Source organism: Microtus oregoni, unplaced genomic scaffold, assembly GCF_018167655.1.
Source record: "Microtus oregoni isolate MIOR12 unplaced genomic scaffold, Mior012 000030F_ref0000283, whole genome shotgun sequence".
Lineage (NCBI taxonomy): Eukaryota > Metazoa > Chordata > Mammalia > Rodentia > Cricetidae > Microtus > Microtus oregoni.
In genome coordinates, this window is record NW_024543089.1 from 15,121,268 (window position 1) to 15,145,525 (window position 24,258).

The 24,258-nt window shown below is 37.5% G+C and overlaps 1 protein-coding gene across 12 annotated transcripts in view; it reads left to right on the top strand.

Moving 5' to 3' along the window:
* Robo2 (roundabout guidance receptor 2) overlaps positions 1-24,258 on the top strand; it is a 1,518,906-nt gene that overhangs the window by 978,333 nt on the left and 516,315 nt on the right. The window contains exon 1 of one of the 12 annotated variants that reach the window (XM_041678471.1): positions 23,038-23,897. The exons of the other annotated variants lie outside the window; for them this stretch is intronic. Coding sequence (XP_041534405.1) covers positions 23,837-23,897 — 61 coding nt within the window. The 5' untranslated portion in view covers positions 23,038-23,836. Of the gene's footprint in view, positions 1-23,037; positions 23,898-24,258 lie in introns of those variants that run through there. 12 annotated transcript variants of the gene reach the window in all.

The following is a 24,258-nucleotide window of genomic DNA, read 5'->3' on the forward strand; positions in this document are numbered from 1 at the left end:
CCATGAGAGCATGAAGGGGTTATCTGAGTTAGGCCTGCTATGTTCTCTTCCATTCTAACTTCCTGCCAAGGCTGGGACCCACAGTTTGTAAACCAAGCAGCTGTCTGCAACCTTCACATGGTAGAGAAATGATACCCAATGCATCTTTATATCTCAACCTCCTTTACACAACATGTGAACCTCTGGAAATATAATGAACTCCTTCTCTGTGATCTATTCTGGCCTTTAGCTGAAAATATGTTCCTTGGTTGTTTTCTACCACAGAATTTTACTGGTTTTCACTTTCATTTGTTTTTCATATGGTACTACCACAGAGAGTCAAATCTAGCCATGGGCTACGTGGATTTTCTTTTAAAGAGGGGTAGATGTTCTGTATTGATGGTAAATAGTAGTGCTTTCAGTATCTTTCTCTGCTTACAAAATCAAAACTGTGATTGTTCTATAGATGAAGTTGCATGTGATTTAATTTAATTCAACTTCCAATCCTTCCCAATGTTGGTTTCCTTGTGCACATGAGGAGCCCAAGGTTCCCAGGGAAGAGCCTGATCATTCTACAGTGCCAGGAGCCTGTGGTGGGGAGTTGATTCTACTGGTCTCTAATCCCATACCTTTTCTATGACACCATGCTATCTCATGTGCTCAGATAAATGAATACAGAAAGAACAGTGATGTTGATCACAGCAGCACTGTCTTCCTTATGGTTTTTATTGCTGTGAAAAGACACTATGACCATGGCAAGTCTTATAAAGAAAACATTTATTGAGATGGTTCACTTACAGTACTAGAGGTTCAGTCCATTATCATCATGATGGGAGCATGCCAGCATTCAGGAAGACATGATGCTGGAGCTGAGAAGCCTACATCTTTCAGGGAGCAGAAAGTCAGCTGACTGTCACACTAAATGAAGCTTGAGAAAAAAATTCAAAGTTCACCCCCACAGTGACATACTTCCTCCAACAAGGCCACACTTACTCCAACAAGATCACACTTACTCCAACAAGTGCCTAATAGTGTCATTCCATTGGGTGATCATTGTTGTGATATCCATGTTGAGGAACCATCTGTCAGGGTCCCACGTTGGGTTGACATCTATTGGAGTCCAGGCTTGGTGGGTTCATACATTCTATAGTAGGGATGTGTGGATTAGAAATGTCAGGCAGACAAAATAGAGATACAAAGGACACAGAGACACAGAATAGAGTTGGGAGGGCAACACAGTAAACACCAAATTCTCCCACATTTATTTTCCATAGGTTTTTTTTATACTCAACTCCAACAGGGGAGGTGGGAGGCAACAGACTACTTTGCCAAGATATAAAGAGCAAACAAGCCAGTACCACCTGATTCATTGCGTAACTATATCCTGAGTTAAATATTCTGTTGTTTGGGCAGGACATGTAGTGACTACACCTTAGGCCAAGCATCCTGTAGGCAGCCACTCCTTGGATCAAACCCACTGTCATAACCTTGAAGGAACAAGAATAGATCTGAATTCTTTGAACTTTGGTAAAGGGGGAAGGGATCCACATTGTGAATGCTCTGACAGAACATTTTCTTTCAAATCACCACAAGAACCTTCATGTGTACATGACATCTTAAGCATGACTATTACTGTATTTCTTTTTGAAGTAAGCTTCATATATTATAATATTTACTAGAACTGCGACCTCATATCAACTCTGGTTTAGGGAGACTTTTCAGTAAGTCCTGGACCTTCATCAATACCAGCTGTCAGTATTCCTTAATCTGCCATACCTCATGTACACGTTACAGTGATCTTAATACAAATTTTTATCAAACCAGGCAATTAGTATTTTGTATAGAATTTTAAAGTAAAGTAAAAGTAGTGTAAATTCAGAAACAGGAGAGGAAAACTGCTGTGATGTGAAGAAGTCGCCTTGAACTTTGTATTTAATTTCAGAAACTGTGAAGTGGAAAAATAATCAGCCTTTGATTCCATGACCCTCCACCTTCTACATTCAAAGGAAATGAGATCAAAACAAAACAACCACAACACAAAAGCACAAACCCTTAGGACCATGAAAGGCAAATAAAGCAAATGGAAAGGAGATAAAATCCTGATTTATGAGGAGACAATTTGAGTCTATCAGAGACAACAGTAAATAGTGCATAGGACTGAAAAAGTTGAAGCATATTAGAATGAGTTCAGTTCAGGTTTTCTTTCACAATAATTTCACAGCACTGGTCCAAGAGCTGCTGACATTAAAAAAAAATTGAAGAAGTTTCTATGTTGTTTTATATTTCATAATCTAGAATGTAAAACATTTATTTAAACAAAGTTGGAGAAAAGGAAATTAGAAAAGACACCATAATCTTTGAATATTAATTGTTAAGTACCTTCCATATTTAATGAACCTTTTAAAATAGCTTTCTTATTTTTAATGAGCTATAGTATAAATAAAACTGTGAATAATTATATGATACTTTAGATATGAGTAAGAATGTTCTAGTATTTTGACTTGTTGTCTTATTTATGTTAAGTGAATCTTTCAAATCTACACCATATGTCAAATATTGCTTTTGTATAGAAAAACTCAATATCATATTTTTGGCAAGGGAAATGAGATTTAAAAAGGTCTTATCAAGTCAGAAATAATATTTAACTACCTCATCAGTAACTCTCAGTAATTCAAATCAGAAGTCCATGGACCTGTGTTGTGTTCATGTTTGAGCAGGTTTACACAACATGCATACACGCAAAGGTAAAGGGTTGATACTGAGTGTTCTCATCTCTTTCCACTTTCATTTTGTAATATGGTTTCTTGTGGAAACCCAAAAATCAAAAATGTGGGCCCATTTTTACCTTGTCTGCCAGTCAAAGAGTTGGAGGTTGTTCAAATGGTTGACAAGTGTATTGTACATCCTAACTCAGGGTGTGATTGCTGGATTTTTTTTTTTACATTAAGAAATCTCCATTTAATCATGACAGATAGTTAGGCTCTGCAAATGTACATTTGTTCCTTTTTTTGTTTTTGTAACTGTGTGGTCACGTGGAGAGGAGTGGCTTTTAGAATACATGATATAGAAGAGCTTTGCTACCTAGAAAATTGATTGACTGGTTGAATTGCCTTTTGTATAATATTATAAAGTCTTTTGTTATCTTCCCCAGCCATTTACACTGGATATAAAAACTATGAAAAAACTAACATGAGAAATTTCTTAGTAATTACTGGAGTGCCCTCCCAGTACTATCCTATGGTTTCTCTCTTGTTATTTTTCATGTGTCTCCTCCATGCCCCTACCCTGGGGAGTGGTATATTGTAGAGGCCAGTCCATGGCAGTCTCTGACTAAATCTGCTGTATACTGTTTTGGCTAGAATAGCTATTGAGCAAACCACATACATTCTTCTGTTTCCACCTCTCCAGAACTTTGATTTACAAGCATTTTATCTTGGTTCTTGTGGACCCAACTCAAGTCCCCATGCTTATAAGGAAAACTCTTTATCTACTAAGCTATGGGAGGTTTTTGTTTATTTGTTTTGTATTTTGTTTGTTTGTCTGAGACACAATGTTAATGAAAGATTTCTTAAAATGTCAGTAAAATCTGGCTTCATTTCTTGGCACTGCATAATTGTGTTGTCAGACATGATTGTAATCCTCTCTGGATTGCCAAGGAACAGTTTCTCCACCTCTTTATGACACAGTCCCCTACCCCTTTCCAACTTATTGTGGTTCAGTTAGGGTATATTCTCTAAATACTGCATCCCCACCCTCAACCTCAGTATCCATACAATGATCAACACACCATAGCAATGGTCGTCCACGAAAACCTCAAAGTGGTTAGTATAAATTTAAATTGAGTTAGCATAGTCTATTCTCTTTCACATGTCAAATTACAACAAGTCTGGGAGATTACAAACAACAGAAGCTAACTGCTTATAGTTTTGGGGATTATAAAGTCCCAAATCAAAGTACCAGCAGCAGATTGGTTGACTTATATATTTATAATAACTACTAGCTGTGTTCTCACAATATGTAAGAGAAAAAGCAACTCTTACAGGGTTCTTGTCTATAAAACTTTATGAATCTCACTACTGGGGTCCTTATTCTCAAGATCTAATCAACTCAAAGAGGCCTCATATACTGATGTCATCACCTTAGGGATTGTATTTCGCCATGTGAATTCCAGAAAGGAATTGATTGTGTGAGTGCTCAATCATACGTATTGATCGTATGTATTAAAGGACATATAGATTTCTATGTGAGCTAGATACCAGGGCATTTGTCATGAGCAGATAGGTCTTCAAGGAAATGGAAATGAAACTTTTTGGGTGAACCAGAGTCAGGAATCTTAGCTCCTCAGGATTTTATCACTTTTACTTCAGATAAATTTTGAATAACCCCCCCTTCTTTTTTTGGTAGGGGTTTCAAGCCTTTGTAACTTGAAAAACCAAAATCATTTACCTCAACAGTGCCACCAGAAACATATATAAGAAACCTAAAGAAGACTAGTTGATTACCACATTACTTTCTGAGGATAAACTGTAGGACATAAATCCAGACAAATTTGTGTTTGAACCACAATTCTATCACTTGTAGCTCTTTGATTTGGTGACAGGGCTTAGGTGTAATGGAGGCTTGACAATGAGGTTGCAAAGGGTGGTCAAGTTCAAATGAAACACTGTTATAAAATGCTTGCCACAGCACACTCGAGCACAATAATTGCTGCAAGTCATTAGGACTTTCAATCTATTTAAAACTATTAAAGAGGTTCTGCTGCTTTGGGAAGTAAGACTAGGAGGAATTATTAACGAAACAAACAGTGAGTAGATTTTTGGGAAAAATAATTATGCATTCATTGTATCCTGTACTAAAATGGAAAATACATCTAGATTTTATGGTTAAATATAAAACCAAAGCCACAAGTAAAGCAGTAAAACAGAGTACTGAATAACTTATCTAATATCTGTATGGGAGGAAATTCATGTACATAAAAGTCTTCGTGAGCCAAAGTTGTGTATTCACAACTGGTAAGAGTGTAAACATTTCTTTGTTTTACTCAGAAACATTTTTACAATGCATGTTTAAAACTTTAAGAATGTGCATGTCCTTTGAGTTAGTAAATCAATCTAATTAAACAAACATTTAAATGCTAATAAGCAATGAAAATTTTGAACCTTGGTTTATGAACTACTATTCTCCAGCCAATGTTGTTTGTGGCAGGCGACAAAACAATAAATAATCCTGGAAGTACCATAAATGTCCAACAATAAAGGAATATTAGCTAAAATATCATATGTTTAAATTTTAAAACATAAAATCATCAAAGATCACATTTAAATATATCATGGGCAAAGTTAGATACCGAAAAATGGGAAATGCTTACAATGATAATGTGCTAAGAAAATAGCATATTTAGTGCCTGTGATTATTTTTGAATATCAAATAATAATTTCTCTAATTTCTTTTCCTTAGGTGTATTTTTTATGTAAAAAGTCAGAGAAGCTGCCTAATAACAGTATTAGAATGAGATTAGAAGTATCTGGTGATACTTATGTATCATAGTACTAATAGCACTAATGAAGCAGTACTAAATTTCTCCTTTTCTAAAGGATACATTTCATTGACACTGAAACACTGCGTTCACTTTGTCCTCACTGTTGTCCTTCTGCCAAACTTTCCTTGTTACTTACAGTTGAAATTTGTGACCATTAAACAATAATACCCAAATTTTCTTCTGACTTCTGACAGCTATCCCACTTTCTGTCTCTATATATACAACCACTCTCAAAATCTAATTAGGCTCCACTTAATTAAGAAGAGCCTGACATGTTTTGTTTCTTGAGATTGGCTTGGATATGAACAATTACTGAAAATACTCTTTTGTTCTTCTTCCTGAAGTATGAGAAAATAAACCAAATAAGTGGCTAAAACTTAAATTCCTGTATAAAGTGTCAAACAGGCACAAATAGTTGCAACAAATGTTGAGATATTTATTTATTCACTAAAGTTTGTATAATGGTCTATAGCAAATTACTGATCTTTTATATTTAAAATGAGTTTTGTACCTTTAAGTTCATAGAATTAAAGACTACTTAAAAGATGTAGTAGCTTACTAAAAGATATTGAAAGAAACTATCTCCTTATCAATTCAGAATTTGCCTAGAACATTTCTTTCAAAGACAAAAAACAACCAGAAAGAAAAAATTAGAACCTGTCTACAATGACCAAATTTTCATGGAAAGTATTTGTGTCTTAATTTGGTTAGCCTGTTTGCCTGCTCTAGCACAACTATAGCCATTTTTAGAAATATTCATATAATACATAAATTGAACAATTAATATAATATTGGCAATAATAAATAGCCTTAAACCTATATTTTTGAAAATTAGCAACACTTACACCATTTTCGCAGTAACTTTTAATTCCTTTAATATTCAGTGTTGTTACTATAATACTTCAATCCTCAAAATTGGGATTTAATTAATACAATGTCTCCCTGTGACAAATTCATGACAGCTCAGTTGGGACTAATTGGGGCATGCTAGCTGGAACATCTGCTTCATTTAGGTTTCATTGTTGATCTAAAATAGCTGTTTTAGAGATTGGTTTGGTGTTTCCATACTAAGTTCTGAGTTTTGGTAGTCAGAGCATTGTCTTAACATTTTAGCATAGGTCAAATGATGGCCTCAGACAGATTTAAGGGAGATTGCACTCAAAAGGATACAGGAAGGGCATGGTGGATTGCCAAGGACACAGGATGGAAAGCTGTTAGATATTATGTTTACTTTCTTTTTCTTTTTTTTTTAGATTTCTTTATTATGTATACAGTACAGTGTACTGCCTTCATGTATTACTGCATTCCAGAAGAGGGCACCAGATCTCATTACAGATGGTTGTGAGCCACTACGTGGTTGCTGGGAATTGAACTCAGGACCTCTGGAAGAACAGTCAGCGCTCTTAACCTCTGAGCCATCTCTCCAGCCCTGATCATATATTTACTTTGTTCTCTTTTTTAGTGCAAAGTCAGGGACCAGTGTATCAAAGTCAGGCAGGGACTCTGTGTTGAGAATGGCTGCCCAATTTCTACTATGATTGTTTTCCTCCTATACTTAGCAATCTAGAAATGAACATCCTACTTTAAGATGAACAATTTTTAGCTTCCTTTCTGAAAGGCAGATATGTGACATTGTTTTCTTATATGAAAAAAATAATAAATTCTAGTGTCTCACAGTCTTATAAGGATGACTATATTTCACATTCACCTCTTGTATTGTTTAAAAGTAATTAGGAAAGAAATGCTTGCAAGCTCCAAGTAAAAAGAAATGATAAGGAGATGGAAATGCTATTTATCTCGATTTTATCAGGGCATTATATTACAATTTCACACAATGCCCATAAATACCCTTATGCTATTTTTCTTGAAATAAGAAAGGGTTGTGTTCCTGAGTTGCAGATAAAACTAACTAGAATCCTGAAAATAACCATGGAAAATATACATAAGTAGCAATCAGTGCCACAAGGCAGCATTTAGTGAGAATGATGAACTGCAAGTAAAAGCAATATTACAAATTGATAGAATCAACTGCATTAAGAAAAACGAGAGCTAAAGACATAGAACTCTGTACTGATAAATTGAATTAAATGATGGAAACTGGATACTGTAAATTTGTCCTGGATGACAATTAGAATACAAATGACACAGGTAGAGGAGAAAATGAATTCAAATCTTGTTTCTGTAACCCGAAATTTATATTACTCTCTGGGAACTTCTTTCATATTTACTTTTGTTTGTAACTGTATGGTTTTATTTTGAATTTGTGAATTCACAAGAAACTACAGGGGAAAAATACATGTTTTGAAAACCAGGAACCCCATAAAAAGATGATATTGATACGTAAGTTTAGATCTTTTTAAATCTTTCTCTACCCTTTTTGCCTGTTAGAATGTTTCTTTCTCTTTCTTTTTTCCCTTCCTTTCTTTCTTTCTTTCTTTCTTTTCTTCTTTCTCTTTGACAGAAGCTCTGTTCTTCAGATTTAATTAATTTAGTGTGCCTTCTGTAAAAGGCAAGTCACCAAGAGACACAGTGGTGACCACCACCCTGAAGAATGTGCTATGGATACAGCTAAAGGAAGTGACCATAAACTTCTAGCACAAAATGTTTTAGTGACATGAAACATCTGCCTCTTTTAACTTCTGTTCTTTCACATCTGAGGTCAACTGGTATCTTTTGCCTCCTGGGTTTTCACTATTATTTTGAACTTCTCTTTTCTAATAAACATTTAAACCTGCTATCCGATCATGCACTCATCTATTGAGACTTCTATTACCATGCCTGACCTTGCAAACAAGACATAATAGAATATATCCTCAATAACAACAGTAATTGAATTTCTGGAAACTTTCCTGTTTCTTGGGTGAAACTCATTTAAATATGAATTTATTGTTCAGGGCAAAACCAACATTATGTTCTTCAGTGGCTTGGAAATTTAGTTAACATAATATCTAACAAGTTTCTCCAAAGATAGACAAATTGCTCCCAGCTGAACAAAAAGGGGGATGGCAAAAGGTCAGACAAAGGATCCTTGATTTATGTGAATTTCTTTTGAAATGCAAATGCCCACAAGGAAGCTTTACAAGTTTTTTAGAAAGTGTCTCCTGGGTGGTACCATTTGTGCTGAGCAGGCTTAGAATGGGCCTGTAAGGTGATAATGGAAGGTCTTGCAGTCTTGGTATTTGAAATTAACAAGTATCTATCAGTCCCTAGAGCATTTGCCAAGTGTGCCCACTCTGCCTCATTCCTCCACAGGAATTTCTTTAGTTAATGCTTTTGGGTGCTTTACAACTGTATTTCTTAGGAGGTACCTGGTTGGCGAGCAAACTCAACATTTAGATAGAGAGACACAATACTGCTGGGTCACCACCCACTTCAGTTACCATTTGATTGAAAAAGACTGCTTTCCCCACGATCACCATCATCAACACAACAGTCAAGTGAAATGTTTGTTAAAATGGTAGACAATAACAGAGAAGTATATGAGTCCTATGCTGTATATATTCGTCTGTGCTAGGAGTTTTAAGACCATATCTTCATGAGATTCCTGTATCCTACCTAGTATCTAGAGATAAACTCTGACCTTCATGATACCCACATTTGCATCATTGTACTCTTGATGATATACATTTTAATAGAAGATTTTGATTTTAGCGTGAGACAGATGTGTTTTTCTGTAATAATATAATGAATTGCAAGGAGTGAAGACCTGTTGTAGTAAACATACTTAGCCTGACAGAAAAGCTTCTACCGCTTGGATAGCATCCAAACAAACCTAGTGGGTTCTATGAGTAAGGAATAGAGTTCAAATCTCTGGCACTGACATAAAGAGGAAGTGTGACTGTATGTGCCTACAAACAAGTCTCAGGGGACAGAGAGAGACCAAAGCATAAAGTTATCTTGTAGTAGTGAGCTTTATTCTCATTAAGAAACCCTGTTTCAAGGGAACAATTCAAAGGGTGATTCAGAAAGACTTTTGATGTCTTCCTTTGGCTTCTGCATGTGTGGACATAGAAATGTATGTGAGCATTTACACAGATACTCCCTCATATGTGTATACACACCATTCATACACAACAAATAAGCAAATAATCAAAATACAAGCACAGTGGAATGGACCACATGCAAGAATGTTAGAGAATCAAAATACATACTACTTCATATCATAGCACTCACACTAATATTCTTTTTGTATTTTTGTTTGTTTGTTTTGTTTTGCTTTGTTGTTTGTTTGTTTGTTTGTTTTGTTTTGTTTTTTCAAGACAGGGTTTCTCTGTAGCCCTGGAACTAGCTTTTATAGACCAGTCTAGCCGCAGACTCACAGAAATCCACCTGCCTCTGCCTCCCAAGTGCTGGGATTAAAGATATGTGCCACCACTGCCCGGCTTCCCTGTAACATTCTTAAAAATCTAAAGTCTGAAGCAATGATGGACACAAGTCCATGCATAGACAACAGAGATCAATACTTGTAAATATCTTTACCCTATACAAAATGCATAATAGAACATTTGTTTGAATGTTGTTTGGAAGGATGGATTTCAGAAGCCACCAATCTAACATTGCAATTTTACAGATAAGAAAATCGTAGAAAGAGAAAGTTGTTTGTTGGTTCCCAGATGCTTAGCCCCAAAATAATCTCGCAGAAACTGTATGAATTAAATCACTGCTTGGCCTATTAAATCTAGCTTCTTATTGGCTAACTCTTACATATTAATATAACCCATATCCATTAATCTGTGCATCACCATGAGGTTGTAGCCTACTAGGAAAATTCCAGGATGTTTGTCTCCAGCAGCGGCTTCATGGCTTCTCTTCACTCAGCCTTCTTTCTCCTAGCATTCAGTTTAGTTTTCTCTGCCTATCTCTGTACTCCCCTGTCCTGCAATAGGCTCAAAGCAGTCCTTTATTCACAGCATACAAAGGGGAACCCCCCATCAGGAAATGAAATCCAGAAAGATCAAAAGAATCCATGAGACAATAGTCACTCATTTTCAGCCCCAGTCCATAGCAGTGGTCAGTAAACATCATAGATGACTCCTGCAGGTTTTTCTGCCTTAGATACATGCCCCTATTAAAATATATGTACACATACATGCATGCTTGCATGTGCATGCACACACATACAAATAAACACAGATATTTTAGATTTTTGTTTTTGCACAAAAATATTATTAAACAAAAATTCTTAAGAATAATGTTAATGGATTTCTAACTGGAAAAATAGAACCATACTGCTACTTATTGAATATTCATATTCCAAAAACTTAAATTATATCAGCCCTGAAAAGGCATGTAGGCAACATCAAGTCTAATATAAAAGCATTTCTGAAGATGAGCAAATATAATTTTATTTCTCGGCTGGAACAATGGTATTTCATGGAAAGAATAATATGAGTCTGACAAGCGATAATGTTAATAACCCCTTTATCTGTCTGTGTTGGCAGTGCTGATGACAACGTCACAGCACCAGAAGACATCCCAGCATTCATCTCAGTGACATCCAGCAGCTGCTTCCTTCCACACCTCCTGCTTTGCCTTGCTCCTACTTCAGTTTCTGTGTTCCTCTCCTTGGTTTCATTTACCGCATTTCAAATCCTGCCTTGGGTAACAAGCAGGAGAACTGCGCACTTTAGCCCCTACTCAAAGATTTCCAGCATCGTTCTCACCTGGAAGGCCTCTGCAGATCCTCCCCTCAAGGAGAACAGCGATTAACAGTGACTGGGTTAACAGAGTGGCGTGGAGAATGGAGTTGACTTGGAATCAGTCTCTGGTTTTGGTGCTTTGTTTAGTCTTGTATTATTGTCATTTGCTTTTATGAGAGCCTCAGTTCACACAATAATAAATAAGAATTCCTCAGTTCACACAATAATAAATAAGAATTCCTCATGACAACTCTCATCCACGTGACATCCTCCAAAATGTCTCAAAGTCACCTGACATTTCATGTATGCTTACTTTTGCTGGCTTGGTGCATAGAAGACTCACATCTTTACTTTAGTCTTGGTTCCATTGTTCCAGGCAGCTGTTTGCATCCTGCTTTCTTCCTCTCGAAAAAGCACATTATCTAATATTTGTCATTTATTTCTTCAAATATTTTTTTCAAAAATCTGAGGAGCTTCTTTTTCTCACTATGTCCTTTTCACATTGACTAGCTGCTGCAGCAGAAGACAACTGGTACTGTGTCGAGAAAGCTCATCAGTATATCTCATTTATGAGTCTGTTCCTTTCTATCAGTTTTCATAGTGATTAGCTGGTTTTTCTCAGGACTAGTATACATGTGAAAAAAATTGCCACAGTAGCACATTGCCGATTACTTCTGGAGAGTATTTGCTTTTTTTTTTTTTTTTTTTTTTTTTTTTTTTTTTTTTTTTAACAGGCCATAGAAGAAACAAACTGCCGTGGTGTTGACACAGACATGAGGCTTGGCTCACTCTTTTCCTTATTTTAAAACAAGAAGCCTATAAAAAGATGAGAGTTAAGCCTTCTTCTCTAAAACTGCATTAAATAAATCAACAGAAGAAACAACTTAAGTATGCTTTTTACTGCCATAGGCGGTTGTGTAAATCTGGTCCTGTGATAACCTTTACTACATTTTGCAAGAGGCATGGTGTAAAAAAAAAAAATCAATAAATCCAAGACTGACTGTTCTTATTTTTCTTTTCCACATAGATATTTGAGGTACTTTCCTCTAACGTTTTCATATTACAGCATAATTTTAATATTTGAATCATGTGAAAAACCAAAAATTTGTTTAAATATAAAACAAACATATTCTAGGGGCAAAGAGACAGCTCAGTGTTTGAGAAAACACAGTGCTTTTGTAGGACACAAAGTTTGGCTCTCACCACTGTTGTTTTTTTTTTTGTTGTTGTTTTTGAGGAAGAAAAGATGTCTCAGAGGTTAAGAGTGTCTTTTGTACTTGTGCAGGCTCTTGATTCCATTCCTAGTATCCACACAGTGGCTAACAACTGAGTGTTACTCCAGGTCCAGAAGCCCCAAGACACTATTTTTAGCTCCAAGTAGCTCCAAGGGCTCTGTCATGCACGTGTTGTACAACTATACTCTCTCTACCTCTGTGTCTGTGTCTCTTTCTCTCTCTTTAATACATACACATAAACACACACAGTATAAAATAAACATTAAAATAAAAATATTTAAGAAAAATTATAATCAGAATCAATTGGCAATCACAATAACAAGCATTGATATAAATATTGCTATTGTCATAGCTAAATTATTATAAATGTATAAAAGGGCTGGGAGGTGGTGGTGCAAACCTTTAATCCCAGCACTCAGGAAACAGAGGCAGGCAGATATCTATGAGTTCAAGGTCAGTTACAAGAGCTAGTTCCAGGACAAGCTCAAAGCTACAGAGAAACCCTGTCTCAAAAAACCAACAAAACAACCAAATAAATAAATAAAAAGATATAAAATAAATAAAAATTAAAAAATGTATAAAATACTAATTTATAAGTAAGGTGTTTAGTTATTATCAGTTTAATTTGGTTTTCTATTCTGTAAATATCTAACAACATAATTGTAACAGAAGAACTTAAAGATACTACGCCAATCAGCACTTTTGAAACAAAATATTAAATACAATTTTGGGGTCTACATTAGTGTCTGTACCCAGAGCCTTATGGATACTGGCCAGGAACTCCACAACTAGACTACACCACAGCCTCATAATATTATTTTACTTTAATTTAATTGTTTTCTTCCTTTTAAATTTCCATTGTATGTATGTACATCTGTACTTGTATGCACAGATAATATAACCTCTTATTAAGTATATCTAAATTTTAATTATAATTTCTTAAGACTCTTAATTTTGTAGATATTAATTGAGTTTTTATTGAGTTTTATTGAGCTCCACATTTTTCTCTGCCCCCTTCCTGCCTCTCCCCTTCCCTTTAGCCCTCCCCCAAGGTCCCCATGATCCCAATTTACTCAGGAGATTTTGATATTAATTTGGAAAGTAGTAAAAATTACATTTTCATTTGAATTTTGTCTAAACACCTCATTGCTCTATTGGTTATCTCAAGCTGTTGATAGAATTTGCTATGCAATAGTGTCTTTAAATAAGAGAAATTCATTCTTACAAGGTTCTAGATAACACAAAGTTCAAAAAGAAAGATTTGGTAACGCCTTGTTCCCCCAGGATTATCTCATCAGAATGTTTCTTTGTCTCTCTCCAAATCCGGTAGGGTCTGCCCTTCTTCAGATTGTGGCAGTTTTAAGTAAGTCTTCATATAACTTTAATCTTCTCCATTGCTTCCGTTTTTCTGCATCAACATTTCTGTTTTCTGGGATCAGTGGTTCATGGGCCATCAGAATCAATATGAACTTTAGATGATTACGTACGCACAAACTGTACCTTTAAAGAGCATTGTGTTTGGAAGGTCTCAGTGGACATGATAGAGAGGTGGAGGGCACTGTGAAACTGATGCAGAAACATATGACAGTCATTCATTAAAATCACTCAGCTAGCTCCAACAGATTTATACAGTTCCTCCCAAAAGCAAAGAGTCTGCAGGAGGTGACTATGTGTGGCAATATATAGGATAACAAATACTCCCCAAATGTCACTTGTTAATGGGGAGGTGACGGAAAACATATGTTTCACTTTGACAGTGAAACATAAGAAGGTATAACATTGTGTCCTGCCAGAAAATCTTGTAGCCTTCGGATTTTCATTTTTTTTGTGGTGGGGAGTTAGAGGGGAGGTGGTTCTCTATCCATCTACTTGCTTGAAGAAGGATGATATGTAGGACTTCTCAGCTAAAGCATAACTGAGCAAAAACTTGAGACATAATCTTGAGACACAGGGATGGTTTAGATCTGCACAATGTTGTTTCTCATTACATGTGATTTGAAAAGCGTTCTTGGGGCCAGAAAATATGGATCTCTTTTCATGAATTAAACCATGTACAGGTAGAGAACATGGAGAGATGTAGAAATTACATGGGAAGCTGATTGGGAAGGAAAGGTAAAACACACTGCTTTCTAGTCTGTTCAGCACACTATTGAGTAAAATGCTACAAATAGGAAGACTTTTAAATAAGATTTTTTTTTTCTGTTCTTTTGACTTGGGCTTCTAAGGATCAAGTATCAAGAATTGATCTCTGGGTTATAGACAGACTCTTCCTACAGTGTCCTCATATGTCTTGTGTAGGTTTTTCTCTGCAGTTTTTTTTATAAATAAAGAACATTAATACATTAATATCAATCATGTGGATTCTGTCTTCATGACTGAGTCACCTTCCCAAAGTTTTTGCCACCTGACATTGAACATCATGTGGATTCATTTCTAGGGGACATGGGCACTCTGAATGTAACTGCTCTTAGAAAAGCAGCAATGGAAATGTTTTTAAATGGCAAGAAACATTGCTCCAAAATAACCTAAGCTAGATGATACAGTTGGCTTTGCTAAGAATCTTTAAGAAACTTGTCTACAAAGACATGTGCACTTTTTTCTATTCGAGGTTTCATTAGTTGTACTCTGAATTACCAACTTAATGATAATACACTTTGAAGTAAAGTTAATATTGATGTCACTCACATATGGATTATGATTATTTTATTAGATAATACAAATGGCTTTGTAGTTGCTACCATACATTTAATTGGACATTGCTGCAATTTAATTGTTACAGTCTTTGAAGGAGAATAACATGGTCTGAATCAGTTCGAAGCAACCTTTCTGATGATTATCTATCCTATCTTGCAGCCAATATTTTCAGGAGGATTTGGTAATCTAATCAATGAGAGGATAGTCAGAATTCCTAAGAGGGTGACATGAGATGGAATCTTGAAGGCTCCTTTAGTTACTTGCTTCATTACTGTAACAAAATACCCAACTAAAGCAACATAAAGCAGAGTTTATTTTGCATCCAAACTGAGAAAGGACATCATGATGGCAGGCGCTTGAGACTTTTGGTCACCTTGCATGGGGAGTGATGCAGCAGTTGTCGATGAATGCAGGCACCCAGCTCTCATTCACCTTCTACCAAGTCTGAAGCTTGAGCTTATGAAATGGTGTCACCTAAGCTTAGGATGTATCTTCCCAACTCAGTTATCGAGTTTAGAAGTTCTCTCACAGATAGTCCCAGAGGTTTGTCTCCTAGATGACCCTAGAATTTGTCAGGGTGACAATAAACACCAACCATCTCAGGCTGAATAGAGAAGTACTGTTAGGTCATTATGGGTCATAACTCAATCATGTGTCTTAAATTAACTGCAAGTAAAGCTGAGAAGACTACTCAGTTTGCCTTAGGTGAAGAGATGTGGTTTTTGACTCACGAGTAGCATTGTCCTCTCAACCTAATTTCACTATAATAATCCAGACACCCACTGCCACTAAGGTCCTTAAAAGCTATACCCTATATTGCAGTTGACATTATTTCCTCTGTTTAAGAGTTTAATGGTTCACATGACACTATGAAGTGGAAGAAATAAGATGACAGTGCAGATTTTACTCTCATATCTGGTTTCAAGCTGAAGTTTTGTTCCAGCCTTCCCTGTTGTTCTGCCATTCAAGATCACATTGGTCATCACTGTTCTTTGCAGGGCCCATGGAGTAGAAATGTTCCATCAGCATTAATTTAGAGAAAACTAAAGTTTCCCTAATGATCAGTAAACAGTTGTCTATGAGTATGGTGAAATCTCATCTGGAAATCTTTAAAGGAAAATAGTGTTTCATCTTCTTTTGATGGTTCAGTCACGATTCCAAACAAAGGCTGGGAAATAGACTATCAGAAATCCTGTAAATGTTCCTTCAGCTTTATCATATAATGTCCTTTGAATGTGTTCTTTTGGTGGAGAGTAGAAAGAAGAGAAACATAAAAGGTAAGTAACAACCTGGACTTAAGCCAGCTTTAGAGACAGACTTCAAAAACTGCAACAATAAAGCACAAACCCCTCAATTGCTCATTATGCTATATAATTTTCATTGACCTTGTCTACACCAATTATACCTCAAACACTAATGTTTATCAGGTAATTGAAGAAAATGATCATAATGAGTATTTTTTTTAAAAAATAAGAAATTAAATGGTAGAGATATCATGAGCTGTTTTGTAGATTGCTGAAAAGAATAGATGATTTTAGACACTCAATATATCACATATTAGACACTGTATAATTCTGCTTTATTGCTAGTGGATTTAATGAGCTACTCACTGAAAATGCAAAGAGAAGCAAGGCATGAAGAGAGAGACACCCAACTTGCTTTAAGTCAAAGTTACTATTTATTCTTAACTTTTGTTCCTCTGTTACTGTTTATTCTCATATTGATACATACATAATACTCCTATGTGTGAGTGCTTTATGCAGGCAGTATGTGAGGAACAATCTCCAATGTCAGTACTCACCTTCTTCCTTGTCTGAGATAAGGTCCCTGTTTCTCACTGCATCCACCGCATCCATCAGGTTGTGTCTTGCAAATCTCTGGGGCATTATCCCATCTCCACCTTCCATCTTCCTGGAACAACACTAGGATTACAGATGCTCCATATCTCACCCTACTATATCTGGGTTCTGAAGTTCAGGCTCTGGTCCTGTGACTTGTGTGGTAACAGCTTATCCACTGAGCCATTGCCCTGCACTAAATTGAAATACTTTGATATTAAGTATCATATATGTAATATCACTGCATGTGAAGATCAATTGTAGATATAAATGCTAGAGATTTCTTCCTGTTATTTCATGTCACCCCTTAAGGAAAATAATGTATATCTTCACATATAAATTTAAACAAAACTACATTGCTGAAACTTCCAGCAAGAACCTAACAATAAAAACCTAACAAAAATATTCGTAATTTTGTTAGATTTTTATTGTTAGAGTGTTAAAAAAAAACCAACAATTCCTAATATTCTACAGAATGTCAAAATTCATGTAATCATTCAAAATTCAACTACAATGGACACAGGAAACAAATCAGAATCTCTTCCCAAACAGACTGGTTCTGCTATGATGGGACCATAGGCAGGTCAATTGGATCACATGTGCCCTTGGATGAATTCCAATATATTACCATAGGGAGGAAATACATCATTTTCTTAATGTGAAGGATCCATTACCATACATCTCTGAATGTCAACCTGCAATTTGATATCTGTCCAGATCTGGGATCTATGGGTGTGGTGGGTCCTTCCTTAAACCTTTGAAACTCAGTTCTTTTTAAAAATAACAAAATTTTGTTTGCAATACAAAATAAGTTTTACATTTAGGATTGCAGTACATGTATGTAAAATGCGATGATGCAAAGTCCAGATTGAAGTAGACAGATTTGAAATAGGTTGGCAAAGAATCAAAGTAATTTTCATGGTTTTGTGATATTGCACTATAAAAAATAGCATAAGAAAAGTGTTTCATTATTCATCAGTGCAGTAAGACCCTCTACTGAAATAAGGACTTGAGTGAGATCTTGGAAAGGAAACAATAAAAGATCTTTGCCCACACTTCCTTACCTTTTCAGTGTCAATGATTGACACTTGATTTCCAGAGCATTTATAACTTTAATAGTGAGCATTAGCCTAACCAAAGTGAGGGGCCGTTGCCTTGTCTGCACAACATTTCTTTATTCACTTTTGTCAAGCACTGCGACTGTACTTTACCAGGTAAGTGACTGTGTGATGGTGGATGTGTGAAACCTTTGAACCAATACCATGAAGATAAAGAATCATCAATGAGCTGTGATATACTTTTAGGTGATTTAAAGCACTTTAGATTAATTTGAACTTTTTGCAAACCAAAAATATCAACTTCTATTTCACAACATTGTTACAGCATACTTTCTAAAAGGTTGCATACCAGGAAAGTTTCAAAGCACTGGGAGTCCTGACGCTTGGAAGTAGCAGGCTATACATAGGTCCTCAAGGGCTGATATGTTCCTGGCGATTACAAATAACACAGATCAGATACACCAGTATTATTCAGCTCTTTTTTTTTTTCACTCAACTCCAACTTCTTTCCTGAGTCCATTGATTGGTTGTAGTATGGAGCGGCGGGCTGCTTCCCGTCACCCGGCTAGCTTTACCCGAAATAATTACACAGAAACTGTATTCTTTTAAACACTGTTTGGCCCATTAGCTCTGGCCTCTTATTGGCTAATTCTCTCATCTTGACTAACCCATTTCTAATAATCTGTTTAGCACCACGAGATTCAGCATGTCTGACCTGGAGGCTGGCTTCATGGCAACTGACTCACTTCCCTTCTTCCCAGCAATCTGTTCTGTCTACTCCTCCCACCTATGTTCTGACCTATCAGGCCAAGCAATTTCTTTTTTAATTAACCAATGAAAGCAACACATAGAAAGAAGATCCACCTATATCAGTTGGTCCTCTTTTAATGCATGCAAATTATGGTGACTAACTTCCTGTGACAATTTTACAAATACATACACAACACACACACATGCATGCACACACACAAAGGAGAATATTAGAAATAATAGGTACAACACCAGAAGCTACTTTGGACTTAGATATCCATACTATCAGAGAAAAAGCTCCAGAAAACAGTCCTATTTACTGCATGCGGTAAAATGAACAGCCATCCAATATTCACAGCAGTGCTGGAGAACAAAGGATCTTTGATGATGAGTTTGTTTTGAGCTGTGCCACAGTACCATGAACATTCATGTTATCAGGCAAGACACATGCTTAGTGCATGCTGTCACACAAGTTCTCTACACAAACAACACAGAGACATGCATGATTAGGATCCTAAGGCTAGTCTGCTAGATATCACTTTTTATCCCACCACAGGTTCATATCCTTCTGAGATCTTTTTCTTTTTCAAGTATACATACAAAGAGAACTTCTGCCTCAATATCATATGCTATTTGTTATACTTCATTTATTAAAAAAAATCTTTTTTAGATTTGACTCTTCCTAAACTCTTCTTCAATCAGGATGCACAAATATTTTCCAAATTTTTTAATTCTGTTGAAAGTTCTTCCCTGAAAATATGTGACAAAAACATTCTAAATAAAATGTTTCCATATTTTAGTCAGCAGATATTTTAGATTACTAAAATGAGGCTTGCTAAATAATTCCAAGGAATGGGTCAAAATACTGTTCATACACAGATGCATATTTACATAAATGAGGGACTCATTATATATTGATAGATATTAATGGCTATCTTAAAAATGATTGTAATCAGAAATTTCTAAGTTACTTCAGAAGAAGAATATTTTTTCATATTTGTCTTTCTCAAAATCTTTCTAGAGAAAGAACATAATGCAACAGAATAATGCAGGGGTAAGCAAATCATTCTTGTCTGGTCAGGGGTTTTTAACACATTATTTTAATTGCCTGGTGTCTCGCAGTAGGTAATGACCCATATATTTTGTTCAAATTTGGTTTGGGGGAATTGTATGCTAAGGCAATTTTACATTGAAAAATCCATCTGAAAAGCTTTTAACTTAAAAACTAGGACGTTAATGAAAAATGAAACAATTTTCTTTTCTTTCTTTTCTCCTCCTTTTTGTGCTAAAACTGAATTTCCAATTTCTACCACAAGACTCAGATTGTAAAGACTTTGTTTACCTACAAATTAAGAAAAAAAGTATCTAGAGCAAATAACCAATTTTATTGTAATTGTTGTTCACTAAAAGCACATCGAGTTTAATTGAAATGTGATCTCTTCAGTTCAGATTATGTGAGATCTTGAAGGCAGGGATGATCTCAATTCTCTTGGTTTTGATAGCATACAGACTGATTTTCTGACTAAGGACATCTTACTGTTGCTTATTTAGCATTCATGTTTTGCTTATTATTCCAACTTTTTTTTTCTTAAATAGCATTCCTGGAATGCCCTATGTTCTTTAAGGTACATCATATACCTAAAGACATCTTTAGCAAGCATTCTGTTATGAATCTTCCAAATTTGTCTTTGAGAAAAACAAAAAATAAGCAATTCCAAAATAACTTTGCTACAGACTTCATTTCTTAGTAGAAATAATCCCACAAAAGATAGCACCCATATGATATCATTGACCTTGTTTTGTGACTTTTAGGACATACTCATGAATGTGAAATACTGATGTTTGGCAAAAACTGACTATCATATAAAATCTTTGAGGAAAACTCTCCTCTGCAGTGTTCACTTGTCCTATAGACACATTTCTTCTCTAGAAGATAGGAGGGGTTGCTGGGTAGATTCTCGCCAACCCTTTCTGGTTGCCCAACACACTCTTCCGGACTCTGGAGTGTTTTATAGGTTATTTAAGGAAAGGCTCTTGTAATTAAATGAAAAGCCATAAGAAAACCATCCAAATGGAATGTGTCAATGTTTTCTTTCCCCAGATCTTTCTTAAAATTAAAACTCTTGTTGGTTTATTTGACTTTTGAATTTCTGCAGATTTCATTATGGAAATTATGTTTGCTGGAGAGAAAAGTTTTGGACTCATGAGCAGTATAGCTTGGCTGAGATTAGAGGATGAGTTTCTTGGGTAGAAAAAGAAAAAAAAAGAGGTGTTTTTCTTTCCAATCCTTGACTTAAAACCTAGTGCAATGTCTAAGATGGAGCTTTTATAGAATTATCAGCTATTTTCTAGTATACTGAAGAGATAACAGATATTAACCCAGGACATTTGGGGGATTTTTCTTGGTCGTAGTGTTGTTTCACATAAAACCTTTCTTGTTTTAGTATTTCAGGGTGGGATGGAGGGAGAGAGTGATGAATTGAATCACATAAGCTTGTTTCCCCTTAATTTTTTTCCCCAATATGGTGCTAGTTTGGAGTCAATACTTGAAGAATTCAAGTCATTTAAATTAAACCCTCTAAGATGCCCCCCCCCCCTTCTTTATAGTTAAAGACTATGGTTCAAAACTGCTGACACGACCTCGGAAACTTCACGGGAAGCGTGACTTAGTTCAATCCTTTCCCGACAGTTTTCGTGCCATCTGCAGCAGTTCTGCGAGAGTGCCATGAGAACTCTTATTTCTTGGTTTCGCATTATAAACAAGGAGAACTAAGTTCAGGGGAGGCAACAACATCCATCCGACCAAACAAAAGGCTCCTCAAATGTCCTCAGTCTCTTTCCTAATATTTTCCAGTAGGGGGAACTAAAGACTCGCCTAGCAGCGGCTCGCTCTGCTCAGGGACCTGCGTGATTTTCTGTCAGAAGCTTTACAGTCACCTGAACAAGCTTCAAACAGCTACCAGCGAGGCTGTGATCACACGTGGGCTCGGCCACACCAGCCACGCCAGGTCACCTTTTAGAAAGTGGTTTCCGTCTGATTTAAAGTGGACTTCTCTAACTATCTCCAGCACCCAACAGAGTTTTTGTTTGGGATGTGCCGGTTTTATCGTGTTTGGGCTGAAATTCTGTCCTTGAGCCTCCGTTAGTCTAGTGGGGTTATCAGCATTCTTAAATCGGAGCCCACTTTCCAAATTTCCTTCTCGAGGTGCTAGGGAGGGCGAAGAGCCTAGAAAACCACTTCCTCCAAGTGCTTTGATCTTGGACCTCCTCTGTTCCAAGAGTCTTCTGCAAGAACTCTTTTATCACAAAATCCCGAATTTACGCTCAGTGTTGGGAGGTCAGAAGGCAACGGAACATTAGCGGGATTCCAACCCTTCGCCTCTCTCCTCCTCCTGGGGATTCCCGTGCTAGCCTTAAGAGGCTAGAGATACCCCCAGCGCCTCTCCCACCCCCCGCCACACCGCTTATTTTTGAACGGTTCTCTTAAAACACATAGGAAGTATGTACACAAAACCTTTCTACTCCAATAGGTGCTTTATGTTTGATCCCCTCTCCTTTCTTGTCCTCCCTGTTGGCCAGCTTCTCCTTTCTACTAAATTAAAGTGTGTGTGTATGTGTATGTGTGTGTCGGTGTGTGATTTTAACGGGTAATGAGGCTGTGCCCGGGGTCCTGGAAGATCATCTTTTTCTAGAAAAGCTCTTGTGCAGCTCCAGCAGACGGAGCGATGAATAATTAGGAAGGGCTTCCATGAAATCACTCACCGAGAAAATTACCTGCCCATTAAACGGGCCGCATGAGGAGCAGGAGGCTGGAAGCCCACCTCACCCCTCCTGAGGAGGAAAGGAGGGGGACACCCGGGAGGCTCCTGGAACGGGAAAGAGTTGATGGCTAATCGTAGTCCTCTCTAGCCCGCAGCGTTTCCACATTGGTTCATTTCCGTCCCCCCTAAGACTCATCGCTTGCCCGATTACCGCAGCTTTGAGGACCCAGGGGCAGGCTGTCGCCCCTTGCACTGGAGGGTGACCCGGTGGAGGTGGAGATCTGGGTGCACCCCTTATCCTCCACCCCCCATCAGGGGACCTACTCGGAGCAGCTCTTTCCTCCTCCTCTTTCCTATCCTGCCTCCTCGCTTTCCCTCCTCCAAGTCCTTCCAGCCCTAGGCAGCTGCTGGAGGAAGCTGACGTCCGCTGCCGAAGCCGCGGCTGCACGGGAAGGGGCTGGAGGCAGGAGGGATCCCGGAGGCTGGACCAAGCGCTAGCATCCTCAGGGCTCCCAAGTCCGGGACTCCCTAGTCGAGCGGCGCTCACCCACAGCAGCTGGACTCAAGCTCGCTCCGGGGCGGCCCCTGGGGGTGGCCGCGGCCTCAGCCCAGCCCCTCCCTCTTCCCTTGCTCCCTCTCTTCGCCTCCCTCCTCGCTCCCTCACCACGTAGGAGTTCCCATTCTCCACCCCAGCCGTCCTGCTTTTCCCCCTTTCCTTCCTTTTAGAAACCAGAGACTCCGAGGGAGGCGACCAGGCAGCAGAGGAGAGGGCCGGCTCACAAAGTGCTGCTTTGACACATCCTTAGGATGGAAGTTAAGTGAAAGCAAAACAACCCAAACAAAACTCCGCGAAGTGGTGCTGCTACGGGGAAGGAGACCAGGGGGCTGAGAAAACCCGGTGGGCAGGCCAATGGTTGTTCGGCAGCGCGTTGGCAAGTTTGTGGAACACTTTCTAGGAATTAGGTCTTTTTTGTCCCCGTCATCTTCTTGACTTCTGAAGAAAGAACTTGTGCTTGGATTGCAATGGAGTCTAAGGAGACAGGGCTAGACGCACGTGAATAGTCCCGCTGGCTGGGCTGAATTTGTGGGAATTTCGGAAGCCAGCCTGTGGAAGCACAGCAGATCTGGAGTCCCTGGGGTTCGTTCGGATGGCTACCAACCTGTCCCATGTCAGAACTCTTCGCCAACAGCTTCTGATGTTGCCATTTTGCTCCTCTTGACCTTAATTAATCTCTAGGAAAGTCTAAACTTCGGACCTACCTCTTTTTTTGATACTTATTTTTGTACTTCTGCTCTCTGGGATTGGTTTCTTAAACAATCGGGATCCTTTTTCATATGTCAAAATGAGTCCGCTGATGTTTACACTTGTATTGCTCTTTGGATTTCTCTGCATTCAGACTGATGGTGAGTTAAAACCCCGTTTTTCTTTCTGAGGTTGTTGTGGCTTTTAAATAAAATGTCATTGTGGTTGGTAGTGTGATTTGGCCATGCCCAGGCTCTTCAGGGGCAGAGGTGCCAAGTCTTTTGTTTCTAACCTGCTGTTAGTGGAACATAATATAGTCACCTATTGTTGTTACTGTAACTAATTAATTGAGGAGTTTTACAATAAGTGATAGACTCCCAGCTTAGAAGAGTAACCGTTAAAGACAATGTCTTAAAAGAACTTGGCATGATTGTGGCCACTCTCTATTTGGTATTTGTTCTCGTATCTAAACTTTGGTTTAGGCATTCAGCTGCAGAACTATAGTAACTGATAACTTCTAGG